The sequence below is a fragment of the Carlito syrichta genome, unplaced genomic scaffold (assembly GCF_000164805.1).
Source record: "Carlito syrichta isolate Samal-C Ts95f unplaced genomic scaffold, Tarsius_syrichta-2.0.1 Scaffold305085, whole genome shotgun sequence".
In the NCBI taxonomy this organism is placed as follows: Eukaryota; Metazoa; Chordata; class Mammalia; order Primates; family Tarsiidae; genus Carlito; species Carlito syrichta.
In genome coordinates this window covers 129,797-140,806 of record NW_007249181.1, presented here as the reverse complement: position 1 = coordinate 140,806, position 11,010 = coordinate 129,797, and the positions used below count along the sequence as shown (strand labels likewise).

Below are 11,010 nucleotides of genomic sequence, written 5' to 3'. Positions count from 1 at the left end.
AATTTATTTTAAAATGTCTAGGCCATAAGACCTGACCAAAAGCTTTATATAATGTTTTTAGTTTTGCTACATTTGGTACATATTTTGTGATCAGTTATTTAAATATATTTTTATAAGGACTGTCTTATTCCTCTTTGTGGAGAAGAAGAAAATTCTGTCCTTATGTCTGGTGAAAAGTTATCAGACAATTTTCAAGATTCTGAACAGTTAGTAGAGAAGATATGGTATCGTGTAATGGGTGATAGCTTGGTTGTTGGAGTAAGAACCACATCTTCTTTGAAGCTGTAAGTAATTTCTAACGAGGTAACACTATCTTGATACATTATAATTTTAATGTGTAATTGGTATAAAACATTACTAATAAAATACTTTTATTTATTTGTTGTTATTTTTTTTTATTAATCAATATTTTTTATTATGGTCATGCTAAGTTTTTAATATTTGGTGTGTATGTTACATGTCATATCACAATTCTGACTAGCCACATGTCTAGCATGCAGTAGCCACATGGATCTGGTGGATACTTTTTTGGCCAACACAGCTTTAGAAGTATCTCTTTTACACAAATGCATTGAGTTAATAATATGGAGACGATGAGGTTTATGAAATCAGGGTGCTGTAGTCTCAGGGTAAAGGTAATTAATCAATACACAGAACATTCTAATCAAAACAAATAATTTAGTTAAGTAACAATGTATCTCCCTCTGATAATAGAGGATTTTCTCTTTTGAGCTGTTGAAATAATAGATAGGGAGAGAGGTAATGTATACTCTGTTTGCAGCATAACAAAGAGCTTTATAATTAAAACAGGCTAAATACAGGCGTTTTTTCAGTAACTACATTTGAACCACAAATATGCAAGCAGAGAAAAACCAGATAATGCCTTATAATATAGAGACAGTGGCAGTATATTTATCAGTTTTGTATTATACAGCCAGTCTTGAATTCCCAAGATCAACTCAAATTTATTATATCATTTTGAGACATTGCTGGATTTGGTTTGCTAACATTTGGTCAAAAATATTGGAAATGAATAAAATTGGCTTGAATTTTTCTTGAATAATACATTCTTAAATGATACTTGCCTGGTTTTAGTGTCAAAGCTATACTAGTTTATAATGAACTGAGGAATATTTCCTTTTTCCTGTTCTCTAGAGTAGTTTGTGTAAATTGAGAGTGATCTGAGTTTTTTGATATTTGGTTATACTCACCTGGAAAGCAGTAGAAATTTGGCATTTTCTTTGTGAGATGATTTTTAACTAGTGATCCAATTTCTTTAATAGTTACAGAATTATTTACATTTTCATTTATTTTTGAATACATTGTGTTTGTTTTTCTATTAATTATCACATTTGTCGGTATGAGTTGTTCCTAAGATCCTCTTATCAACTGTACTGTTAGTAATTATTAGTCTCTTTTTATTCCAAATCGTATTTGTGTCTCTTTTTTCTTGACTAATTATTGCCAGAAATTCATCTGTTTCAGTAGATCTTTCAAATGATTAAAGTTTTTGTTGATTTTCAGTTCTATGTTTCCTGATTATTTTGGATCTTTTATTATTTTTCTTTTACTTTCTTTGGACTTATTCTGTTATTTATTTTTTCAAACTATTTCACCACGACATGATTAGATGCAGATTTCTTTTTCATTCTGCTTTAGGTTGTTGAGCAACTTCTTGGCCCTAAAAATTATTTTGTCCCCCCTGCGCCTCCCCTCTGACAATTCAAACCATTTCTTAATTATTATTTCTTTAAATATTGATGCTTCCTCATTTTTTCTAGTATCTCTTATATCTTTCTCCTTAGGGAACTCTAGTTGGTCCTCTGTTAGACCTTCTCATTTCATGTTCCATGTCTCTTAACCTCTTTTATATTTCCTTTTATCTCCCTGTGCTGAATCCTAAGGAATTTCTTCTACTTTATATTCTCTCTACTACTTTTATATTCAATTCTTTCTATTTAGCTATTTAATCCAGTTATTGAATTTCTATTTGTATTATTATTTGCATTTAGCTTAAGTTCTATTTGTTCTTTTTCAGATTTGCTTGGTAATTTTTTATTGTGTCTTATATTTTCCATCTTGTCTTTAATTTTCTTAATATACTAAACACAATTGCTTTAAAAATGTTTTTATATATAGAAAAGTTCAACTATGTCAAGAGAATAGTATAGTGGACCCCTTTTGCTCATTACACTGCTCCAGTAATTATTAATTCATTGCTAATCTTATTTCATCCATACCTCTATGCACTCTTCACCTCCAGTCCCCAGATTATTTGGAAGCACTCAAAGACATCATATTATTTAACTGTAACTATTCCATTGTATGCATCTAAAAAGTAAAAACTTTTAAAAAAAATGTACATGTGCCCTTCCAAAAAAATTAACAGTAATTCCCTCAGTAAATGCTCAAATTTTTCATTTGTCTCTATTTCGAAGTAATTTTTCAAATCGTAAGTCAAATAAGGTCTATACATTGAGCTTGACTGAGATCTCTAAATTCCTTGTAATCTACCTTCTATGTGTTTTTGTTTTATTATTATTTTCCTTGCAACATATATTTTGAAGAAATGAGACAGTTTGTCTTGTGAAGTTCTATAGTTATATAGACTGGATTTTGTTGATTTTATCCTATAATATTGCCTAACATATTTCCGTCTCCTGTATTTACTCTAAATTCCATAGTTGGTTCTAGAGACTGGATCAGAATTTATGCCTGAATTTTTAACAGAATACTTAATAGATAGTGTTGCTTTCTTCCATCAGGAGACATATAAATCTGATCATTTTCATTGTGTATGTTAGCCACTGTGTTGATCATTGCTCAGTTCCATTGTTTCATTAGGATTTACATCCTAGTGATATTCTAATTTTTAGTTTAATTATTAGCCAGAATACTTCTATAAAGAGATGTCACCTCATCAGTGATTTAGTTAGACTCTCAAATATAGTTTGTAATTTAGAAACCAGAGTTTGAATGCAAGAGTTGCTCATTGCTCCTGAGTGGATTTTTATTTCTAGACCTATTTAGTGGGCAGAGGCAGGAGATAATGTTTTCTGTTTGTTTAGTTGATTGTGGTTTTGATTTATTTAAAGATAAAATACAGCATAAGTCCATGCTGTTACTTCCAGTTCAGACTAAGGACTTGTAGGTTTTCACATATTAACACCAGTTTTATATCTGTATGTTCTTTCTCTCTTGCTGAAAATTTCAATTCTCAGTTGCACCAACCTAATTACTTACTTGCTTCATTTAGCACCACATATATGCTATTCATAGAATAACACCACCAACAATATGATTATTGCAAATTGAGATTTTTAAAGTTCTTTTTAAGTCCTTAACATAACCCATTAGATATATAGTGAAATTCCTATGTTAAAGGAATTTCCTGTATTAAATTCTTACATTGTTTTCTCTTTGGTCATGTCACCATTCTCACTTGTTTTATTTAATAAACTTTGGCGGTGTTAGAATGTACTAAAATAAGCCTATGTATATTTATAAATTGTTATAAATGTAAATTTGGAAAGAATTGCTGATGGATAAGCAATATTCTTAATGAAAGAAAAATACTTTATTCCAGTCATTTTGAGAAGCATAAAGTACAATTCTTAGTTCAAAAGTTTTGCATTTCAAATAATTACTAAAATAAATACTTTAAATATAATGAATAGGTTTTTTTATTATTTAAAAAGAGGAGGGAGAAAAACTACCTTGAACGTAAAATCTAGGAATTTTTTTTACTATTTCTTTATCTTAAAAATTACTTTCCTGAAGTCTAGCATATTTAGTGTTTTCATTTGCCTTTTTTAAAGAGAAGCGCTTTCACAGACCCTTTAAAAATGTGTTTAACTCTTATTTTATATTTGAAATGATGTTTTCTAGGAAAGGAGAGAACACATTTTTTATTGTTGCTTGTATGGCATTTAATCATGTATTTGATTTTTAAAGAATGAGATTTAGAGTAAACCAATCTCTGGGTTTTTTACAGGTCCCTAAATGATGTGACGTTATCGCTATTAATGGATCAAGCCCATGACTCCAGCTTACGGCTTATTAAGTGTCAAAACAGAGTGATTAACCTGAGTACAGGTTCTATCCCAGCACCACACTTGATGCCATTTGAAATAGAATCGGAAGCAAAAAGGATCAAGTTGACCCTTGGTAGCAAAGAAAAGGAAAGTTTTATTTGTGAACAATCATCTAAGAAAGAGTATGTACACATAATTACTGCTGTAACAGCTCTTTCGCCACTTTTAGCATTCAGTAAATTTTGTTGCATTGTACTGCTACAAATTAGGGAAGGAGAAAATGGTAACTATCCTGAAGATCGTTATGTTCTATGTGGCAGACTTTTTTTAAGTCTAGGAGATCTTTCAAGTGGGAAATATCTACTGACATTTCCAAAGAAGCCTACAGGTAATTTCTGTTGGTACTTTTAAATTATATACTTAATTGAATTAGTTAAGAACTCTTTATCTGATAATGGACAGAGTTTAATGATAGAGCTTGTAACATGTCTTTTTTGTAGAGCACATGGAAGATCTTTTTGCACTTCTTGCAACATCCCACAAATCTTGTTTTCAAATCAAATCACCTACCTATGTCCTGAATTCAATGAAGGTGTGGCTCTTAGAACACATGAAATGTGAAGTAATAAAAGAACTTCCAGAAATATACTTTTGTAAAAGGCCAGATTTCTATGAGACGGTCTTCACCTGGAAACAAAGAACATCATTTGAAGGGATTTTAATAGTCTATTCCAGGTAATGCACATCAAATTGGAATTGGTCCAGAGAAGCTAGTATGTATGAGTGTGATAAATGTGTGGTTCAACAACAATCCCCATTCAGAGTTTGATAAATTATTGAGGAACACATCAGAGCCATGGCCTGATATAGCACTAATGGACAGGTTGGCCTCATTTCGAAACTGAAGAACTCTGTTTTAATTTTACATTTGTTTTTGGCTTTTTCTTAGGGCCTAGTAATTATTTTGAGATTTGCCTTTCTCTCTCCTCCACAGGGAGATTTTTAAAAATATACTGGGCCAGGCACAGTAGCTTATACCTATAATCCCAGCACTCTGGAAGGCCAAGGCAAGAGGATTACTTGAGTCCAGGAGGAGTTTGAAACCAGCCTAGTCAACATAGCGAGACCTCTGTCTCGACAAAAAAATCAAAACAGTAACCAGTGATGGTGGCACGTGCCTGTAGCCCAGCTACTTGGGAGACTGTGGCGAAAGGATCACCTGAACCCAGGAGGTCAAGGCTGTGGTGAGCTGTCATTGTGCCACTGCACTCCAACCTGGGTGAAAGAGTGAGACCCTAACTCAAAAAAAAAAAAATAATAACTGACTTGGTATAGGATATGTATATTTGATTGCTACACTATGAATTTTATCAATGATCACATGTCTTATTGGTTCTATTTACCATTACAGTATTTATAAACGAATATTAATTGATTAGTACAGTATATTGTACACTGCTTCTTTATGCTGTTCTGATTTTTGTAATATTTTGTTTGCTTGTTTTATTTCAGGAATCAAACAGTTTTGTTCCAGTGCCTTCATAATCTTATTAGAGTTCTCCCTGTAAGCTGTTTCCTCAAAAATTTAAAATTAGGAAGTACAGATTTCCTAATTAATTATATGGCATCTACTTTGGAGAAGGAACTGGTTACCTTTGGTTCTTTTTCTTCTGCCCTAGCTAAAGTTGAAAGCAACATTGTGCAGGAATGTGAAGCAAGCAAAGGAAAGAGTAGTGTCGTTGTGACTCCTTCATCAGATGGAAAGGAAAATATCTACTCCTACAGAAAAGAGCTTCAGAGAGAAAAGGAGAAAATGTTGCAAATGAACCTAAAAATGAGTGGTGTTCTTTACAGAGAAATGACTTTGAAAGTAGCTGAAGTTCAGTTGAAATCAGACCTCACTGCACAGAAACTGACCACTTTATAATTACAACTTCAATTTTATCCTATTTTATGGTAGGTTCTTACTACCCTAAAGTTTTGTTTCCACTTGCTATATACCTTCTTTGTAAAAATAAAGACTGAGGCTTATTGTAGTAGAATCTTTAATTTTGGTGATGCGCAAAATAGTATGCCTAATAAAGTGGCAGTTCTCAGGGTCATTTTGCCTCCCTCTATTCCTCCCAACCCCAAGGGGTATTTGACTATGTCTGGAAACATTTTTTAGTTGTCAGAATTTGGGTCAGGGGAGGGTGAAGTGGGGATGCTGTGGGCGTCTAGTGGGTAAATGAGACCAGAGATGTGGTTAAACATCCTACTGTGCACAGGACAGCCCCCTACAACAAGAATTATCCAGCCCAAAATGTCAGTAATGCAAAAGTTGAGAAATAGTCTTACAGCTACCACTTAAGACAGAATTGACATAATAGTATTTTGGTGTAAATCTTTAAAAAAATGTAATCCTTTTCTTGTATTCTACCTAGTAAAACCTAGCATGTAAAAAATAAACTTCAAATAGATAAATTACACAGGATTTCAGCATTCACAAGTTTTGTATTAATTTTTGTGGCAGATTGAGTGAGACCATTTAAATGAAAGTTTGAAACTCTTGTTAATTTGAATTTTATTAGAAAGCTGCTGTGAAATTAAGTTTATAGGAATGTGAAAATTGTAGGGCACTTTTTTCCGAAAAGTGTATCTTTTTTGAAATGCTAAGTATACTCACAGGCCAATATTTAAAAAAAAATTTAAATGTTTTTAAGCCAGCTGAAATTCCAACTCTAGGCAAAGTTAAAATTCTAACTAAAATAGTCTAAAGAATATGATCTTCCTTAGGGACTGAGAAATTTTAAAATAAGTGAAAATTCGCTTCAGTTAAGGGATACAGTGAGATACATCTCAAAGGCATAAAGATTCAACCTAGTCTTTTCTTTAAAAAATAGGAATTCTGGACTAATAAGATAGTGTCAAGAGACAGAAAAAAACAGAAGGTTATGGGCCAAAAGAAACGTTCCTGATCTTTTTTGCTCTAAATCTTTCCATCTCAGTTGAAATACAGATGATTATGGAAAGTGGTCTCTCTTGCTTACCTTAGAATTGTTTGTATCTAATGATCTGGTGATGCAAATAGTTTTTAGAGGATACAGGTTGTTGTTTTCTTGTCTTGGTTTTTATAATTAACCATATAAGAGGCTACCTCTATTATAATAATAGTGATCCATTGCAAATTGAGATAGAACTCTACAGCTCTATCTTTATGAAGTGTCAATGGAAAATATTTCAGACTTTCTGCAAATGGGAATGGAATAAATTAAGGGTTAATTGTGGAACTCTAGAAAAGTATATGTCATGTGCTGTCTTTTGAAACTGCCCATGAAACGTTCTGAAAGAACTACCAAGTATAAAATACAGGAACTAAATTGTAAAATGGAGGCTGTCAAAAAACTAAGCAGAATTTAGTCATAATTTACCTGTAAGGAAGTTAGGACATGAAAAATAGCATGTAACTTATTTTTAAATTATCAATGCAACCAAAGATGTTAATCTGTATATGTCAAATAATTTCTTTTTTCTTTTTTTTTTGAGTTGCAGTTTCATTCTGTCATTCAGGCTGGAGTGCAGTGGCATGCTCATGACCACCACAACCTCCACCTGCTGGGCTCAGGTGATCCTTCTGCTTCAACCTTTCAAGTAGTGGAATTACAGGCGCACACCACCACACCGGCTAATTTTTTTTATTTAGAGACGAGGTCTTGCCAAGTTGCCCAAGCTTGTCTCGAATTTCTGGGCTCAGGCAATTTTCTCGCTTCCCAAAGTGCTGGGATTACAGGCATGAGCCACCGTGCCCAGCCCAAATAACTTCTTCACAAGTGAATTCTGTACTCCAGTATATTTTTTCCCACTTGCCACAAACTAGAAAAGCCAAAAGTAAGGAAATCACATCCTTGCTACTTTTGTGACTTAGTTGTCTGTTTGCATCTCCAAGCATGTTTGACTGCCTGCTATCATGGTCACAAATCTGAGGTTCCCCTCAAGACCACAGTTCCAAATTCATGCTGTTGAATTGAAAATGAGTCTTGTTTTGGAACACAGCTGAGGGTGTGCACAAAAATACCTTGATACTGTATCCTTGTTGCAAATTATTCCAAAAATAGCAGACCCTTTAAGAATTCTAATATACAAGTGAATCTCTTATTGTCCCAACAGCATCTATTTATACCACGTAGAATTGACTGCTCAATTTTTTCCAGTCTTAGAAAGTAAAAGATCTAATTAACTTACATCTCCACCGGCTCTCCCCAATAGAAATAAAAAATTCAACTCTGAGTTAGAAAATTAAGGGTTAGTTGTGAAAATCTAGAAACAGTATGTGTCATGTGCTGTCTTTTGAAACTGCCTGTGACATGTCCTGAAACATTAACCTTTCATTTTCTTTATTTTCTCTCTCTTATCCCCCTAAACATTGGACAGTATTGTATATTAGGGGAAATTCTTTTTCTTTATCTTCTAAATTTCAATAACATTACTTTTCACTCTGAGAATTTGGGAATGAAAACTATTTTGGGTAACCCCATCTGAAGAATTTTAAGAGTTTTACTGCTAAAGATAGTCTGATGCAAGGGAATGAATACTGACACATAAGATGGTATGCAAGTGTTTGTTCTGTTTTCATCTATGGGTTTTCTCTGTCTCTTACGTGAATTGCTTTACTGCTTCAACAAAATGTGGCCCTGTCCTATAAAATCCTACAATGATGAGTATCCTTGCAATGCTAATGGTATGGTCATTATCTAGGACCTTATTTCAGGAATCCTGTCTTACCTTTTTATTCAGTAGGGTGCTGAACTATTTAGGTCTCGAACTTTCATAAGGGCAGGAAATCAGACACCATGCTCTCACTGTTCCAATTTTCTTTTGTGCTACACTTGTGTGTTTCTGTTGGACAAAAGTACTGTGTGCCTAACTGTGGCTCAACATCTCGGCTCTAGGTTCAGCTAGAAAGTTTCTTTAGCATGGTTAACTTTAATTATCCATTTCCTCACAGCAGCAGCCACTTACCCCAGAGTATAAGTAGTACTATGCCAGTAAAGTATGTTATTAGTAATCAATCTAAACATTTAGCACTACCAAGTCAGTCAGGAATGAGAGAGAAGTGTACTCTGTTGATCACCTCTTCCATATCTATTTCTTCTTTTTGTACTGGGACTCTCACTCTGTTCAGGAAACCTCCTTTCCCACAGTCCATGTGATTGGGTAGGTGGACCCCATCCTCAGTTCCAGAGATTAGTCCTGACTAATCTAAGCCAGTTAGTGCCAGACATTTCCCTGGCAACTATTACTGGTCTGGGATGGGCACAAGACCTAAGTTGGGCCTAAAAACACTGAGGAGGAAAACTATGTCCTGGTGGAAGTAGGTGACCCATGTTTACATAGTTAAGAGTTATAATCACAAGGAAATTAAGCCTTAGGATGAATTTGACACTAGACTGAAATTTTTCATTGCTATGCCTCTGAATTAAGTTTAAATCCCTCCCTTGCCCTGGACTACTAAAGAAAAAATAAGTTTCTTATAAGATAAATCAAGGTTTCTATAACTTGCAGCTGAAATACTTTTTGCTACTAAAAATGGGAAGAAGAATCTCAGAGAACAAAGCTTAGGAAATCCCAGGACACAAAGTGTTTACTATAGAAACAGGCTGCTGTTCCTCTAAAAGCAGGAAAGAACCACCCACCTCTGCCCCATATGCACCTTTTATTCATGGGCAGTGGCTCCCTTTTTTTCCCTTTCATTTTTTTTCTTAATTTGAGTTTACATTCAAATTACTACATACTTAGTAGTAGTATATACCTGAAAATTGAAGCTTTAATTTTTAAAAAAGTCTTTATTCTCTTTTTTCAATTCCTTAGCTTCCATCTAATAGTACACCAGGCCAGTTGATTTATTATGCCTTCCTTGTTGGGGTAGAGATATATCCAAGATTATTTATTTCTCAATATTTACTGCTTTAGAATATATAATTGTAAATGTATGGACCATGTTTGTCTAGTGTGTTCCTTAGATAATCTGAATTCAGACTTTAAATTCTCATTTCTCATGACAACTGTTCTTATATTCTCAGCCTTATCCTTTTCAGCAGGAAGAGGGAAAAAATATCAATTTTTATTGTACTAGGAGCCCTCATGCTAGAAAAACTTACCTAATGTCATGGGACTGTTTTGGAATTAGAGAAGAATTGCTATATCAAAGGAGATGCAAAGCATAATTAATTTAGAGCTTATATCCTTTTCAAAGGTATCAGTGATGTGCTAGAACATGAGTGGTAACTTTTTCATATATACTAAGGAGTGAAAGATAACTCTAACTTTATTCTAATATCAAAAAACAAGGTGATGGTAATTTTGAGTATGTTTTTTGTTAACCATGATGAAATGTTTTAAGGTTTAGAATGAGAAATTTGTTTATGTCAAGTGCAATAATAAAAGTCTCACAAGTTACTCAAATAGGAAATGAATACGCTTCAACACTTGAAAGACACTGGTAAAAGTAGTAAAAACATTGGGCAGAATGGGGTAGATTATGAAGGAACTCAGAACCAAGTGTGTTCTTAATCTGCAAAATCTTGAGAAAAACTGTACATGTAGTACATATGTTAGGCCCAGGAAGGGCAGGTAGGGCTTGGTGTGCAGACTACTAAGATGTTTCCTAAAGCCAGTGCCGCCCGGAAGTGGAAAGAATTAGTCAGGAAATATAAACAGTAGGAAAAAGAATTATTCACAAGATTTAGGAAAAGTGTTGGAGAAAACTATAAGCCATACCTGCATACCAGTTTTCTATGATGTGGCATGGTAGATCATATCAATAGTAAATATGTATTTATTGATTATTGTGTTGCAGACATTGATCTGAATGCCTAGCCCACAAGATCCTTACAACTCTTCATAAAACTGTACATCCCAGGTGATTAGTTACTAGTTGTGTATGAATATTAAATTTACATTGATTTAAGTTAGCAAAGGTAAAGATGAAATGTGTTGC

The 11,010-nt window shown here is 33.6% G+C and overlaps 1 protein-coding gene across 1 annotated transcript in view; it reads left to right on the top strand.

Annotated features, from left to right (window-relative positions):
- The window catches only part of FANCB (Fanconi anemia complementation group B), a 25,064-nt gene extending 19,009 nt beyond the window's left edge, over positions 1-6,055 (top strand). Inside the window, exons 7-10 of the mRNA XM_008061102.1 lie at positions 118-284; positions 3,995-4,422; positions 4,535-4,769; positions 5,547-6,055. Of these exons, the coding sequence (XP_008059293.1) occupies positions 118-284; positions 3,995-4,422; positions 4,535-4,769; positions 5,547-5,961 (1,245 nt within the window). The 3' untranslated portion in view covers positions 5,962-6,055. The remainder of the gene's footprint in view (positions 1-117; positions 285-3,994; positions 4,423-4,534; positions 4,770-5,546) is intronic.
- The last annotated feature ends 4,955 nt before the right edge of the window (positions 6,056-11,010 follow it).